At 42.4% G+C, this 17,076-nt stretch overlaps 1 protein-coding gene across 3 annotated transcripts; it reads right to left on the bottom strand.

Annotated features, from left to right (window-relative positions):
* Nucleotides 1-660: 660 nt before the first annotated feature.
* fam131ab (family with sequence similarity 131 member Ab) lies at nucleotides 661-16,695 on the bottom strand. Of its 3 annotated transcripts, none has more exons than XM_049724876.2 (5): nucleotides 16,377-16,695; nucleotides 9,816-9,909; nucleotides 9,355-9,537; nucleotides 5,249-5,380; nucleotides 661-4,322 (listed from the first exon to the last, which is right to left on the bottom strand). In XM_049724876.2, the coding sequence occupies exons 2-5, from the start codon at nucleotides 9,883-9,885 to the stop codon at nucleotides 3,706-3,708; spliced, it is 1,002 nt and encodes a 333-aa protein (XP_049580833.1). In that variant the 5' UTR covers nucleotides 9,886-9,909; nucleotides 16,377-16,695; the 3' UTR covers nucleotides 661-3,705. The 3 variants fall into 3 exon arrangements, with proteins under 3 accessions (XP_049580833.1, XP_049580831.1, XP_049580834.1); XM_049724874.2 differs by lacking the exon at nucleotides 16,377-16,695 and adding an exon at nucleotides 15,826-16,329; XM_049724877.2 differs by lacking the exon at nucleotides 16,377-16,695 and adding an exon at nucleotides 12,715-15,289.
* Nucleotides 16,696-17,076: the final 381 nt, after the last annotated feature.

Consider the following 17,076-nt stretch of genomic DNA (forward strand, 5'->3'; position numbering starts at 1 on the left):
GACTTACTAATATTTTCCATCTTCCACTGGGTTTGACAATATTCCATCTGGATTAGTATTTTTTAACTGATTGTTGTTCTGATCTGGCAGCTATATTGTTTACTCATTTTCAACCATTTTACCCTAAACGCAAGATTCAGTTTGTGTTGTGGGATATTTACCTTCCCTCGCCTATCAACAACATTTTCGTAGGCAGCACATCTGAGGCAGGGTTCAAAAGCTGGCGGATCCTGGTCTAACTTGCAGTTATGCCGCGTTACGTACAAGATTTACACTGTTTGCGAAAATGAAGTCACAACTCAAGCTAAGGTCTAGTCGTAGTAGTAGTGTCGTGCATTGTGTTGTGATTTCCATAGCTGATTGCTGATTATGAACAAATCACATCGGAAATGACCGTTTAGTAGTTCACTTGCAAGCAGTAAAGTTCCTACTCAGTGGCAGTGTGAAGGTTAGTATGAATGGATGCACATTTATTATCAAATCATGAGCATAAAATATTTGATGGAGCTTTCCGCACTACTGCTAATGCTGACCTATGAGCGATATTCCATCCATAATCTGCTTCTTATTCTGTTGACGTTTGGTGTCTGTTGCAGATGAACGATTGTATGAGGTGTATTTAACCACGGAAGCATTAAAAATAATGATCACATCATACAGTTCTTTGCAAAGAACAATAACAATACTTTTATTAACTTATGTCAGATGCAGCAAACAAGATTATTATTATCAAATCCAAGGTACCAATATTCATATTTAATTACATTCAGCCAAAATAGGAGGCAAATAATTAAAGTGGTTTCAAAAAAAGGGAGGCTGAGATTTCCGAGGGAGTTGTAGGTGTGATGTACTGAGAGGATGAAGATGTCACAGTACATTCAATCGGATTTCAATAACTTGCTTATACCCTGTTTCTCTGTCTCTGTTCCATGGCTCCACCATGTGCACGGATCAGGACCTCTCTATTAATTTTGTACATTCAGTTTCTACAGTGGACTGGGATTTCAGGGTTGAAGGATCCTCGAAGAAAGTAATGTATCTGACTGCCTCTGGAACATCAATGCCCAACATCACTTTTCCCACAAATTGCTTGAATAGGAAGAGGAAAAAGACAAAGGGAATACACACTGACAACCATGAGATACCGAGATACAGTTTTTTTTTATCGGGTGGTTTTAAAATGGCGGGCTAATTGCCTGTCAGCAAAGGTAGCATTTAGAAGTCCACAATGAGCCTCATGTGGGCCTAGACGGAGAAGGAGGAGAAGAGGAGGATGAGGAAAAGAACAAGTGGCAGTCAAGATGAAAGGACGGAGACAAGGAGTGTGGGAGGAAAAGATACGGTGGGGCGGAAGGAAATGACAGGGGAGAGACAGCAGAGAGGGCATCAAGCTGGCCGTGTGGTTGTGTGAGTGCGTGTGCATGTGTGCGTGTGTGTGCGTCAGGGAAAGTTCTCCTGATTTTATCATTGTAAGGACAAATAGTTGTCAAGCATACACGACAGTCTTTTAATGTATAATAAATGAGACAAATGAGCCAGAAAATGCAGTATACTGAATGTCACACACATGCACACACACAGACAAGGATGTGATGGACAGTTGACAAATAGAGCTAGAAGATGATGGCCCAGCAGTGCGGTTACGTTCATGTCCGGGCAAAAGCGCAGCCTGGCCTCGCTCGCGTCAGCCGACTTTTAATGTCATGGAAAAGGGCGATGACGTCAAAACGCTGCCCCGCTGTCCAACAGCAGCAAGAGATCCAACAGGAAATCTGAACTCCCAAGGCAGCTGACCTTGTTTTCTTTTATGTTGGCGCACTATAATAAAAGGGCAAAGTGGTGTTTTGGGGGATCTCTGGGGTGACAGTGATGATGAGGGTGCAACTTGGGAGGTCAAAGGTGAGGAATGAAAGGCACAGCTTCAGTGTTTCCCCCTGAGTTGTTGCTGTCTCTTACTATCAATCCACAGATGTGGCAACGTAAACCACCTATACTATACCATTCAGTCATTATACATAATTTACTTAATTCAAACGTAATATTTTATAATCTCCAGCACCAGTAAAGGTTCCACGTCCATTGCCAGACATTGTTTAAAGGGAATCATTGGATTCAACAGTGCAAGCTTGAAGAGCTTGCTGACATCGTTCAATACTTCACATTCTTACACACATAAACACTCACACATTGAGGCTTTCCTAAACAACTGAAAAGGGGCTAAGGGATCCAAATCTGTGTGTGCTTTAATTATTTATAAATAATTCTAATCACAAAATTAAAAACTGAGCATACAAGGCTTTCCAATAAACACAGATATGCTGCGAGCGCACACAAGCCAATGGAGAGAAGTGAGAGTGGCGTTGATGCATGCTGGTGGGATGCATTGATGCTGTGGTCTGATGGGACTTCCTGAGTTGTATGAATGAGAGTCCCTCAGGGGGGACTTGAACAGATCTCCCACGTGAATCACAGAAAGATGCAAAAAGAATCGATCAAAAAGTCCAAGCTTTTCTGAAGTCATTAAAGAAAGGGCAGATTTCAAGATGTTTGGAAAGTAACATTATGACAAATGGCGATAATTGTAAAAGACTCAGCATCCTCTTGAAATTGAAAATATTCACATTTGTTTTTTTACCCAGTATAGACGATATCACACAGTGATAACAAAGAAAATGAGAAATGTACAGCCACATTATAGCTTCGTGCAAGAAACCACATACACTGGCACGCCGCATAGGCATAGAGATCAAAGCAAGACAATGTATACAAAAATATAGAAAAATCTCCAAAGCAAGTCATGCCTTCACAGAAAAAAGACTTTTCTGTCTTTTTCAGCCAGCCTACTTCACTTCCAACCAGCAGTCACTTAAGTAACATTCTCTTTGTATTTGTTGTTGCCACTGCTGCTCAGTGTGTGTGTGCGCGCGTGTGTGTGTATTTATAAGACATCAGAAAAGTTGTTGTGTCCTCCATGCAGGAATCCACAGAATTCCATTCCATCAATCATAAGGACATTTGATAGAATGAACTGATGACTGATAGAAAACTAGTACAATAAAAAGCATTTCATTTCTCTCTTATTTGAGACAAATCTTTTTTTCATATTTCTTTTAGAATTCATAATATGTCCTGTCACTGTAAAAACATTCCAGCATTTGCTCATAATTGGTAGTGACAGGAATAAGTAGATTGGCATACTCAGCAAGCCATGCCAAAAGGATGCTCTTGTTTGTCTCTTGCGAAGGTTGGAGTGGGCGGGTTAGGTTCATCTATGGGTGGGGAGCCAGGGTTAGGGTGGGTCATGAGAATCACACACCTTGCTCAGATCAAACCATTAATTTCAGCATTTGCAAAAGACATGCAAAAAAAAAAGTTGTGTGAATTCAGTCATTCTGTCTGTGTTCTCTTTTTGCAGTTTTCAGCGCAGGCAATGGCGCGAGTATCGAACCCACAGCTTCAATTGAGCGATGGCTACTGTAGCAAGTCCAGAATGTGACTTCTCACGCACAGAAAAAAAGATTGTTTGGACGCTTGCAAAAAAAAAATACCCGATGACACGTGGAATGACATCAAATGGAGTTCCAATGTTGCGAGTAAGGCAAAGACGGATGAAAAAGAGTTTATGGATCAAACGGTGTCATGAGAGAGGGCGTAAAAAAGGAACCTCAAAGAGCAGGGGGGAGGCGGGACACTTAGGTGAAGGAGTCATTGGTTTGACTCTGCCTGAAGTGTTTCTTCATCCTCCTCCTCGTCCTCATCAAGCGAAACGACCCCTGAGGAGGCCACGTCAGACATCCTCCTGCGGGGCTCGTAATCCGGGGGGAACTCCTCCCCGTTGGCCTCCGCCTGGCACAAGGTTGCCTCGTAGTCTTTGCAGGGGGTGTCGTCATCCTCCCCAGGGGACAGATATGTCTCTGAGTAAGATACGGAATACGCAGGAGACTCCTGACCGCCACGAGGTCCGATGCCGTGCCCGCCCCCCCCGAGGCTGTGGAAAGCGCAGTCCCTCCCGCCGGGCCCCGTCCGCCCCACCCTCTGAAGTCGGGCGAGAAGAAGCTCCTCTCCTCCCTGCAGCGCAGACAGAATTTTAGCGGCTAGCTCGGCGGCGTTGCCGTGGGCTCCGCGGTGGATGTTCAGGTCACGCAGAAGCGGGTGGTGTTCATCAAGGCTGCACAGGCTGGAGTGGAGCGTGTCCGGTGAGCCCGCCGTGGGTGATGGCTCCCCGCTGCCCCCACCCTCGCTGCACGCCCAACGCAGGCCCAGGTGTTGACAAAGCTGGTTGTGGATCAAGTCCTTTAAGTAGGGCGGATATGATGGCACATCTGGAAGCAAACAATGCAAGCATGACCAGGAGTAAAGAGGAAAACAAACCACCAGGTGCACAGATGGGATTTTAGAACTTGGGGGACAGGGACCATTTTTAGACGTATAAAGAAGAACAGAAGAGCTCAAAAAGAGGACAATTTGGGCTAAGAATTAGACTAACAAAAGTGGACAAAACAACCCATTTTGTGCACAAAAACAATCCAGAAAACTGTTTTAATGAAAAAAGGCAATTTTGAAAATTAACCTCCTTAAGGTATCTATTGTCATTTCCCAGCAGCTATTTTCCATTTCCTCACCCCTAACATAATTACTTCACGTATGTTCACAACACGAATACATCTACAAGACTGTTGATGTGCTCATCGCTGTAGTTTTAAAGTTCTTTTGCATGGCTATACATGACAAAAAATATTATTTTGTTATTGAAAAACTGTTAGTGCAGTAGCTATAAATACTTGTGACGCTCCTCAAAAACAAATATCAGTGAAATGATGGCATTTCTCAAAGGCCAAGAAGCCAAAAATGTCTTGAGGAAGAGAGATGAGCAACACTGAGCTGGCTGTTATGACCTGCAGATATTGGTGGCTAAACATAATCAAGATGAAAGCTTTGCTAAATAAACAAACACACGCACACACACACGCACAGATATCCATGGCCACACATCATCGTATGACACACTGCCACTGCAGGAAAGGAAATCATATTAAAGTTTCAAGAGGATATTAAATTACTCAAAGGAGCAAAATAATGTCGCTAGCAGATGAGAAGTGGGTCAGTGGGACAGAGAACCCTGTACAAAGAGAACTGGATGGACACTGATGAGGACAGTCACAGCCGAATCTATGTGAACCCGTGTGTGTGTTGTTTGTGTGTGCAGTTGGGTTTGTGTGTCTGCGTTTGTGTATTTGCGCGCAAATACCTGTACTTTGTGTAGCAGGCTCGTTGGCAGGGAGAAAATCTTCATCGTATGAGTCATCATTGGAATCGTCACCATCTATTGACGACCAGGCCCTCAGTTTTGCCTCAGCAATGGCGAACTGTTCTGCGACACCTGCAAACACACAACCACGTGTACATCAGCGCCGCACACGAGCAAACACATGGTCATGCAGCTCATTTTGAGTGGTAGAAAGAAAGCATAGTCATTCTAAATCGAGTCGGTTTTGTCAATGTTCTCATGACAGACGATTGTCTCCCGAGGTCATTTAGCGGTTCCACTTAGTGTTTTCTATTGCTGAGTGCTCAGTAATTGAGAAAATATACTCAAAGACACCAAGGTAGCTGTGCAGCAAAGATATCATTCGTGATTCAAGAATATTATGAATAGTGTTTATTCCATACATTTTCATACTTTGAGATGCGCCTGTCAGATTGTATCTAGCCTAAGAGGCACTTTAAGACCAGTAGCTGTGATGAATTTAGCAAGAAACCCCAAATCACATTTGCAATGATGGAAATGGAATAATTAGTGGAAAATAATTGCTTGAGAGAGTTACATGAATTTTTTGCTCCAATAATTTTGGGAAAGCCACCAACTGCATAAAAGCCATAGTTTGTTCGATTTAACTCAGCCCGAGTGCATGGGGATTGGCTCTATCTGCCCATCCTGCATTAAAATTGCATTTAAAATTTGAGACAGCGCACTTAAAAAACTGTTGTGGAACAGGCCAGCACCAATTTCTGCAGTATGCTGCAATGACGTAGTTGGAAGGAATGCAGTTAAAAAGAGTTGTCAACTCCTTCTTGTGACTGGCTCAAAGTAAGCCCTTACATCATCATTGCTAAAAGGATGAGCATATTTTTTCTGGCATTTCAAAAATGTTTACACGAACATTACAATCCATTCTCTGCATGACCTGCCTTTCAGAAAGCAAAACTGCTGTCAGGTTTGATCAGAGTGTGCTAAATCGATTTATTTGCATCTATGAATGATAGGAAAATGAAGCCTCAAATTTGCAAATGGGACTGTTGATTTAAAGAAGAGCTCGAGAAATGTGAAGTCTGTGTTCTTTCAGCCCAATGGTGAACAGAGAGTGCCATCGAGAGGTGTCAAAAAATACAACTGGTTCATGAAGCAAATTTGAAGCTTCATCTTCAGGCCCTCTGTGTTTCTAAATTGATTATTAATGTTAGAGTAGACTTGTTCATGAGTGAATCTTCTTCCCCCCTCTGCAATTATTCTCTTCTAGGACCCCCCTTCACGGTGTGACTTTTCCAGTTGTCTCTCTCAATAAAACGATTCTCTTGCATTGCCTTTTGTTTGGGTGCCTTGTCCCTCGCATCTCCAAGACCGTCTGTCTTTTTGTGACAGGTCGAAATATTCTGAATTCTCTGCGCCATCATGACTTTCTGCTATCTTTCCCCGTACCTCCATTTGCTGGCATTTCACGTCTCGTTACTCCACCATGTCTGCTGCAATTCTACTTGCAGCTACACATCGCCCGATCTCTCGATAAATCAACACGGCCTGCACCTCGTTTCTTTTCTACCGCCTCGTCAATATGTACCAGCCTGCTGCCTTGGTTCTCAATTAAGTCTCTGCATTCGTATAAAGTGATTATTTTTTATTCCAGCTTTCTCCTCGTTCCTCTTGCATCCACAGAGAATACCGCTCCAGAAAGAAATGTTTTTATCTGTTGCATTCATTGCATAGCCTTTTAAGTTTGCCTCAGATTTTTCTTCAAGTCCGCTGTGTTGATTCTCTCCTGTGTATGTGTCTTTAGTCCTTATATTCTATTGCAAATCCAATATTAAGAAACAGCTTTAGCTTTAAAATTCCAACAACGCTATTTATAGGACACCGTTTCTTAAACTTATTAGAGATACCGAAACTCCAAAATTGTATACTTGCATTCACCTCACCCAAATGAGAGGTGTTTTTGTTGATTTATTTTGCTATTTCCAGTTCTGGTATACCTAAAGTGTCCACTGTGTTTTTACAGTCTGCCCCTCAAATAGGGAGGCCACATGCACTTCCTTTGCATTGCTCCACGAATTTGCACTAGAAACTGGAAGAGAGAGGTGCCCCACCAATCTGCAGACGAAGCACGCGTTTGTACTTTCACAGATTAGCTCTCTGGCTCGCCCTCTCTGGCACGGCTACCAACACACACAAACACACTCGGTCATACAGTCATTGTCACATAGAGTGCGCACTGTTACATAAACATGCAACGTAAAGAATTCCACAGGATTAAAAAGCAAAAACGTGCAAAAAGAAACTCACAGTTCTTAGTCCGCCTACAACATACACTCCTGCAATCATGTTTTCCATTTTCACACAAACATACTCACACTTCACACAAAACACACCTACATGCTCACTGACATTTACGCAGTGTCCAGCCACCCACGGCGACACCATCACCAGGCTACAAGTGGACTGTTGACAAGATAACAGGACTCAGCGGCTCCTGTTTTATTCTCTTCTGCGTGACTTTGATTATTAACAGTATCCAAATATTTTTTGTACAGACCCACAAAGAGTCATTTGAAGCTTATAAAAACAACGGGGGGGCATATTTGCTTTCAGTTAGGTGAAACATTATTTATAATGGAAAATAAATAAATAAAATCTGTATTTGCTGTTACTTGTGTGCAGGCAATATTTTAAGTAGAATTTGAAGATTTTTAATTGGACTCCAAGTCTAAAATAAAATAAAATAAAAAGATTTTAAGACAAAAAAATATCAAGAACAAGAAAATTGACTTGTTAACAGTGTATATACAAATGATTGTGTCTCTGGAGTCCTCCAGTCCATCCATTCATACAGCTTATCCTCACAAGGGGGTCACAGCCTTTAGATGAGAGGCAGTGCACACTCTGAAGTGGTCACTCGCCAATCTCAGTGCCAATATAGACAAACAAGCATTAACTCTTATATTACACTCTAAAGACAACTGTGACTTTTCAGTGGCCCTAATGTGCATGTTTTTAGAATAGGGGAGGAAACGGGGGTGCCCCAATAAAAACTTTAGTTGTGTAATTTTACACTTTATACTATGTAGGCAGGAACTCCAGAGGCCCTATTTGTAGATCAGCAGTTAAATAGTACATTTTCCATCATTTGTACCCTTAAAGGATACAAACACAAGTGAAAACAAGAGAAGTCTTGTGACTTGTAAGCCAAACGAGGAAGGAAAAAAAAGATTGGGAAAAAGCGCTCAGTCACAGTGGGACTTACGCCACGAGCAAAACCTTACTGAGCAAATTAACCTTGAGAGTCTGCATTGCGGGGAGCGAGCAAGAGACTGGCAGCGGAGACGAGGTGAAAAACGGATGAAAGGATGAGATAAATAAATAGAGGCTTCTAAGAGATATCGGAGTGTAGTAAAAAGAGGACTGGGCATAATGAATTCAGCTAGGAGGAAATCAAGGGGAAATAAAAGAAGGAAAATAATTCATGGAAATAAATGAATGTCAATTAGTTTGACTGATAATGTCTGACATTGCACACAGTAATTATAGGTATTGTTATTTTGATTCAACTTGTTGCACTTTGATGACAATATTTAAAACGGAATGAGAGGCAAACTAACAGATTCTGACTCAGGGTTTTTTGGCGTTTTTGATGATGACATGACTCTAGCTATGGACAACACAAGCTTGCACATTTGCAGACTGCTTACATGGCAACAGCCAAGTAGATGCTGTTCACCGAAAGGGTGATATGAAGGATGAGTGCTTACGGACTTATTCTAGAGAGTCAGGTAGGATCTTTAATGCTGCTCTGGTTCAGTTTGAAGTCTCAGACATGGAAAGTGTTTATCTCCACTGGGAGTTAAAACTAGGGAGTAATAATTATGTTATTAGCACAGTCTTTTGGGACATATTCCATTTAAATCTTACTAGTGGACTCATACATAACTTATAGATACGAAAGTAGTACATGTACTTAAGCTACCCTTAGGCCAATATTGCAAGCCATTGAGATCCTTTTGAAAAGCTCAGTCATGCTGTATTCATATTGAAAAAAAATGATGATGGCATAGAAGACGTTTGTATAACTACAAACTAATTCTTACCAGCAGCAAAGCGCGCCTCCTGCTCTCCCTCGGTGAGATCGGAATAAGAATTAAAGTCCGATTCCAGGGCCGCAGGTGTTTCCATTGGCTTACACCATCCCTTCCACTCGATGAGGTGGGCGACTCTGCCCTGTGCCATGGCTGTGGGCTTTGTCACATGATCCTTCACAACCTGGGAAATACCTGTGTGGAAAATATTAAGGTTTATGTTTGTGCATTGCTTTTTGTTTTGTATCGTCAACATAATCAACATAATGTGTGGAGATGAAGTAGAACCTTCAAATTAAAATGATGTTAAGATGCAATTTGTAAATTGTTAATGGTTTTCAGGAAAAATGAGGAAAGAAGCTGTGGGTAGAACCATTGTGTGGGATGTCAAGAAAGACATCAGCATATTCCACAAAATGATGACGTTAGGCCTTTTAGTGCGTCTATTTGTGGAGAAGCTCCATTGAACTCACCATGCAGGGAGGATCGTGCCAATGCCGCAATCTCTTGAATGGTCAAAGCTCGCCTTGATTTTGGTAACATTTCAATGGTGTCATCAACATTCACCTGTAAGGATGAGAAAACAGCGTGACTCAGAGGGGTTTAGTCGAGTCAGTAATTCAACTCAGTGTGAATGTAACAGAGCTGACTGCTCCCTGTGATGACTCGGGAGGAAACACAGTTTCACAGTTTGTCTGTTTTATTTGAAGTCAATTGATCATACCGAGGTCTCTAGATATGAGGGTCATTCCAAAACCGGAGGACACTTTCTGTCCTCCTCATGGAATTTCAAATAACCCAGGCCTAAAATGAAGAAATGCAAAATAAATGAAGATAGGGGCACAAGGGTTTATAGAAATGCATTTAAATCTGCAAACGTATAGGATTTTCAAAACCATTGGAGTATTTGATTGAAAAAAAGTATTGTCTGAATCCACTATGAAAGGCAGTAAAGCATGGTTTTCTTCCAAACATATACGCCAATGATTATCATATTTTTGCATTAATAACAAAAGATTTATTAACTACACCCTTCAAATTGCTGATTTAGTTTATCATTTTACACATACAGCATTTTTTATTTTTATAGCTCAGAAAAAGGGGTTGCATTTAGGAGTCATTTAAGGTTGGTGGTACAAATCCCAATTATTTTGTTCAAGATACTAAACCAGCAATTGCTTTTGATGCTTTACAGTCTATGTTTGAATGAGTTTCCTATCATGAATGGACAAAATCTGTCATTCTTCAATGACAGAAAACAGTGCCAGCTAAATGTAGGACATTCTATCAAATAAATGTAGGCCATTCTATTTGAATTTACAAAGGCCCAGGTAGAGCTCCCTGCGTGCCACAATTGCCACAATGAAACTTAAGCTACCATAAAAAAAATTCCAGGGGCAAAAAAAAAAAAGTGACTCTTTGTTGTCAGGAGGAGAGATTTTTTGTTTCCGGAATGAGCCAGCAGACAAAAGACGGATTCTCAAATCCCACAAAGAGAGTATCAGTATCAGGTGGTGACAAGATCATTCATCTGTCACTTATGGTCCAACCGGCTTTCACGTGAGGACCAGACGGAATGGCACTAGAGACCACATGCAGAGCTGACTGACTATTGAAACTCAATATGGGCCAAAACCAATTGAACGATTTGACCTGGAACAGGTGCAGATTGCGTCGGCACACATAGAATACAGAGTTGCCTTCAGGTGCTGCCCTTTAGGTCCACCACCCACTGAGCAACACGGCCGAGACCAACTGGGCTGTCAGCGCAGTCTGCAGCGTTCTGCAAATAGTTTAGTTGACCATCAGCCACTAGTTAAATTTTGAATTGCTAACAATGTTGTAGATGTAACAGCAAAATAAAAACTAAATTAAGTTTCTAGGTTCTAGGCACAGCCATATATGCTAAAATGGTAAAAAAAAAAAAAGCTAATTTTGACAAACAAGTGAGCTGTGCGGCATGTGTCACATCCTTTTTTATTTATTTTAGTCTACGCACTGTTTTATTGTCGTATTCCTGAGCGTGATTACGCAAAGGCGTGGAGTTCAGCTGCAGCCATGTCGCCTTTTGCGATGAAACAATGACAATTTGTCTACCGTGCCTCCAAAGTAACAAGCTAAACGCAATCATCCTTTGTCCACTGTGCCTCCAAAGCAACAAGCTAAATGCAATCATCCTACACAGATAAATTCCTACATAATTCCAGTATATTCCTGCAATTGACGCTTTGAATTTCATCTGAATTTATGTAATGTGAATCATGTGAAGTGATAACACGTGCATGAATTATCTATGTACAAGAACACACGCTATAAGAACAGTAACTACACGTGACGTTAGAGAAGGAGGAGGAGAGACAACAACGCATCAATGTATCAGGCAAACTATCGTACCAGATAAACCAAATAAATAAGAGCAAATGTATCTGTAAGATGGGTCCTGTAAGCCTAAGAGGCGGGGGGATTCCAAGGTTGTGACGGTACCAACCGCAGCCTGTAGGTCTGATAAGCCCCTTGTGCCACACTGGAGCAAACAGATCAGACAAAGGATAATCTGGAGGAGATGTGTCATATACCCCGAGGAGATGTCATGCTGCTTTTTGAATCGCAGTTTTCCACGATCCAGAGAAAGATTGGGTGGGGTGAAAACACCTTCAGCATTAGCCTTGAGGGCAAGGGATCAGTCTCATCTGATTCATCTGTTCGTTTTCTTTTTGTCCAATTTGAATTCTATGAATTTCAAATATAATGTATTTTGATCCATTTTCTATACTGCTTTTTGTCAAGCACAGGCTTAATAATAATAATTATTATAATAATAATAATCCTCCCTGTGTGGAGTTTACATGTTCTTCCCGTGCCTGCATGGGTTTTCTCCGGGCACTCCAATTTCCTTCCACGGCCCCAAAACATACTTGGTAGGCCGATTGAGCACTCCAAATTGCCCCTAGGTGTGAGTGTGAGTGTGGATGGTTGTTTGTTTCTGTGTGCCCTGCGATTGGCTGGCAACTAGTTCAGGGTGTCCCCCGCCTTCTGTCCGTGGACTGTCGGGATAGGCCGTGGGGACAAGCGGTATAGAAAATGGATAAATAGATAGATGGATGGACGGACGGACGGGCGGATGGACGGATGGACAGATGGACGGATGATAGACAGGGACAGATGGCAGGACAGACGGACTGGGCTGGCAGACAGACATACGGAGGGAGGGACAGAAGGATGGACGGACGGGTAGATGGATGGATGATGGAACTCTAATTGGGTTCTAAATAATAAACACTTGTTGTTTGCAGTACATCCTGTTGTTTTCTAATCTTACTTGACCGGACTGCTTTAAGACAGTGTGTCATAGTGTATAAAAATTTGGAGCACCTGGCTGAAGTCCAGTGCACCCAAAGGTGCTGACAGAATCAGTCTGCGCACCAGGTGGGTTTGCGTGCTCCCCAATATCGCAAGTTCAGACAGTGAGCTTGACGGGCTCCAGTCCACGCGTAACGTACCATCAACTGCCACTGTCAGAAGGAAGAAAGTCCAAAGACATTAAAACTCACAGTAGGGCCACAACATACGTATTGTTTTTAAGATAGCACAGTCATTGTGTAAATAAAATTAATATTCAACTGCTTCTCCATACAACACTGTGCAGAAGTCTTAGGCCACAAAGGATGTGTTGTTTCAGGTACTCTATGAGTTTATATTTAACACTCATTCAAAAGGCCATTCAAAGTCAAGGCCGAGCAGTTAATAAAAGCAAAGCAAGTTATTTTGTGCTACATTTGTGTTTATTTTTTCACCAACAGGTTTCCGAGTTCACGGGGACTTGAAACCAACCACTTTATTGCAAATAAGTTTTTTCATTCTTTTACCTATTATTGTTTATGTTTTTATATCACTTTAACAATTAGTGTCTATTCCGACTCTTTTTTGCTTGTATTGTTTCATGAAACATAGAACTACCTAACCTGACTTAATCACCATTTTGTTTAGGTGAATCCTTCTAAAGGGTATTTTCAGCATATTTTTTTTTTTTTTTTGCTAAATCTATAATATCTATATTTCCAAAATTTCTTGTGGAAGAACGTCGTTTAAATAACAAAGCTAAGACTTTTGCACATCACCGTAGAATATGACTGCAATGCACCTACATGTGATTTATGTAAACAAAAGTTTTCCACAAGACCTATTTGTGGTCCAACCATCACCATGCTGGGCCATGCCTTTCGCAATGTGAGAATTCTGTCTCTCAATACAGTAACCAGCCATAATGTCCTTTAGCATTTCAAGTCAAAGATTTTTAGATTGACTTGCATTGAGATAACATGGACCTGTGAGGAGGTTGCAAGGCTTCCTCCATGCACTTAACAGCCATGCCATGTCATGCAGGTGACACCCTGGCAGCAGCCCAAAGTCTGTTTGATATTTCATGAGATTTTCTCATGGCGGCGTGAAGATGGAGCATGTGTAGCGCATAATGGAAGAGCTAAAGAATGAGAATAGGACACTACGGAAGGATTATCCAATTTTACCTTCCCGTTTTTTAATACAGAATTGCCATATATGTTATGAACACAGCGCAACGGGATTACATAGACAGATTGTAACTGCACCCCACCCCCAACCCCGGAAGGAAACATCACCTGTTTGCGAATTTAGCTTGGCTCACATCACAGCTTGGCAGACTTGTGACTAGTTGGCTTGAGGGCACAGTCCTGCCTGCGTGTGCGTGTATGTACGTGTGTGTACGTGTGTGGGGCAAGTCTACATCACCTGAAAACCCTCAACCAGTAACATACCAACACTGCCTTACTGCCCCCATGTGACACCACACATTATTGGGTGTGCTCGCTATGCTTCAAATCGGATTTGCAAAATAAGATTAGGAGGTGAGCCTCTAAATGTCAGAGCCTTTCCCAGTCCCCACCCGACATTTCTTGTTTTGGAAAAAAAACAACTTGTTCCATTAGTCTGCTGCATCCATTTCATATATTGAGTCCAACATCTAGACCCATCCTGCGCCATGGGTCAAAGACCTGAGCTCAAATTGCCCCCGAGCAGAATTCAATATGTGCCATTTAATTGGGTGTGATGAGATCAGGTGGTGGGGGGTATTGTATCGTTTAATCTAGGCCATCGCTGTGAATTCTGCCTTTTTGTTTCAGGAGTTGACATCTTTGCAAGCATTTTACTGTATTTAGGTTTGTGTTATGGAGGACATTTGAGCCTGTCTGTGTGCGCTGATGTGTCAGAATAGATCAATGGAAATGGCACTGTCAAAAGTCAATCCAGTGAGAGCTGATTGGCTCCAAATGAAAGCAATATGCACTCGCAGGGATTATCTTGTAAAGCAACATAATCCAATGCCAGTCATTAACATTAATACTCTAAATCAGTCACAATATGAGCCCAGATCTGTCTTTTCTCTGATGAGCCATGCACAAACAATACAGTACAATGCATTTATTTATTCATTTTTGTTAAGACACTCATCACATTAATGATTTCTAATAAGTAGATTATTTTCAAATGATCACTTCTACAACATTCCTAGGAAATCACAATGTCTCGTTACTGGTTTAGCTATTTTTACAACATGACCACGAGCTACTCGTGGTCATTGGGGGGGTTCTAGCGAGCACCAAATGGTGACCCCTGCTTTAAGGAATGTATGATATCTAGGGACTACAATCATAGCTCATAATGTGAAAAATGAAAACACAACTTCATGTTTTATTGCCTTTTAACATGACATCTCTTAGCAATCACTCAATTTCTGAATTTGTATTATTTATTATTGTAATATTATTCTGGCTGGCTGGGTCTATTTACTTTAAGAAAACAGTTCCCACAAACACACACACACACACACACATCTCTGTACATCCCGTTGTCGTGGAAACTGCAGAGACCTCGCTGCTTCACCGTCTCAATCTGTCTCGCACATGCACGAACACACACACACGCACACACGCGCGCGCACACACACACACGCACGCACACACACACACACACACACGCCGCTATCATCATCATCGCCGTCAAACAATTAGGTCAATACCCTTAAGTGTCATTTTACCTATAGTACGTATAGTCTGTAGGAGAATAAGCGAAACAGGTGGAAACTGACATGTGCACGACGCCGAGAAGGTATCGTAATCATTAAGTGATATATTATGCAATCATTTTGCATAAGTAGAGGGGAGAACGGTGGGTGAACCTCACGTCAGCAGGTCGCACATTACAGGTCCATTACAAATAATTAAGGAAGGTGGATAGACGCGGGGGTGGTGGATGAATGTGGAAGAATTGAAGTGGGAGACAAACACCGGTTCCCATGGACTGAACATAAGCCACGCCAAAGAAAATGTGTAAACAACCGAGAAGCAACCGGAAGCCTGTGAGTTGGCAACAAATGATCCATCGCCCCATTATTTGTGGAAAATCTTGATGAGATTACAGAGCGAGCGGTTGCAAAATGCGTCCTACCTTACAATTTAAGTGGGTCAGCGCACTCAGCACCATCGTGTCTGCTCAAGTCTTCACGTCACGACAGTAAAAAGTATTTCAAGGAGCATCTCTCTGTGATGTCATGAGCATCTCGGGGTTCTCCGCCTCTCACAGGCGTGCAAGCTATAAAAGCTTCTTGCAACTCTACCAAACATCGCGATGCTTGAGGCTGCAGACGGCAGCCCCCTTGAACACGTCCCCGACACCCCGCTAAAGAAAAGCACACAACACTGTACAGTATGTTCTAATGAAAATGTTGCATGGAACAAATGAAAGTCAAACTAAGCATGTGATGGTGTCCCATTTTGGGTTAAAGCATATGCTGCACAAGCTTCCCTTTCGCTGCGCCTAACGCAAAAGGTTGCAGCAAAAATTAAGTGGCAGCCTTCCGTGCGTGTTAGGCAGAACAAATTGAAAACAACTCTTACCCACTGGCGTTTTAGAGCTGATGCAGCCCATTTGTGCAGCTGCATGTAGACAAGCTTGCACACTGAGATGATACCTATTGAGTTTCTCCTAAGGGAGCGTACCTCATAGAAGAAGAGCCGCGCTTCGCTCCTCTCATCCGAGGAGGCTCTCCAGGGTTGCGGTGCTAGTGATGGTGGTGCGGCGTTGTCAGGCTGTCGGGGTGACACTGAGGGCGGGGGGGAGGTTGCCCATCACTTTGTCTCGCGTCTATCTTGCTTGAGAGTTGCGTTTCAGCACCACAGCAGAGGGACAGCGTAGATCTCCCCCGCGGCCAGGAAGCTCATGTTGGGGTGGGGGGGGAGGTCTCGGGCTGTCTAGTCCACACTGATCTGCGGTCTGCGTAGTGAGAAATCAGAGTACGACACATGGATATCCTAACCCAAGCTCACACGCGTCTTTTATATATACCCCCATAGCCGTCATAGTGTCCGCCTCCTTGCACTGTTTTGCTCTCTTGGTAAGAAGCGCAATGTGATGTGATTGGCTGGTGTCACCTTACATGTCAGCCAGCCATGTGGGGAGGGGAGGAGATACAGTAAGAGCGAATTGTCAACTCGTGGCATTGTATTTCTCCTCATCTTCCATAGAGAGCATTTTGAGGTTGTGCAGTGCGTCATAATCCAGAACATTCAATTGCACCTGCCACAATAAAGGAACGACACCAGGGATGTCAACAGCGTAAATGCAACCAAATGGCATTACCTTGATTTATGAGTTCTACTCAACTTGCCCAAGTTCTTTATTCAATTTTCTTTACAAAGC

The sequence above is a fragment of the Syngnathus scovelli genome, chromosome 7, assembly GCF_024217435.2.
Source record: "Syngnathus scovelli strain Florida chromosome 7, RoL_Ssco_1.2, whole genome shotgun sequence".
NCBI classification, from domain to species: domain Eukaryota; kingdom Metazoa; phylum Chordata; class Actinopteri; order Syngnathiformes; family Syngnathidae; genus Syngnathus; species Syngnathus scovelli.

What these genes read in the sequence shown, in the direction of transcription:
- fam131ab (XM_049724874.2), bottom strand. Translation starts at nt 15,861, where the DNA reads ATGGTGCTGAGTGCGCTGACCCACTTAAATTGTAAG. An exon ending in TGACCCACTTAAATTGTAAG is followed by an intron (nt 9,910 to 15,825) that starts GTAGGACGCATT and finishes TCATCCTTACAG; the next exon opens with GTGAATGTTGATGACACCAT. An exon ending in GGAGGCGCGCTTTGCTGCTG is followed by an intron (nt 5,381 to 9,354) that starts GTAAGAATTAGT and finishes GTGTGTTTGCAG; the next exon opens with GTGTCGCAGAACAGTTCGCC.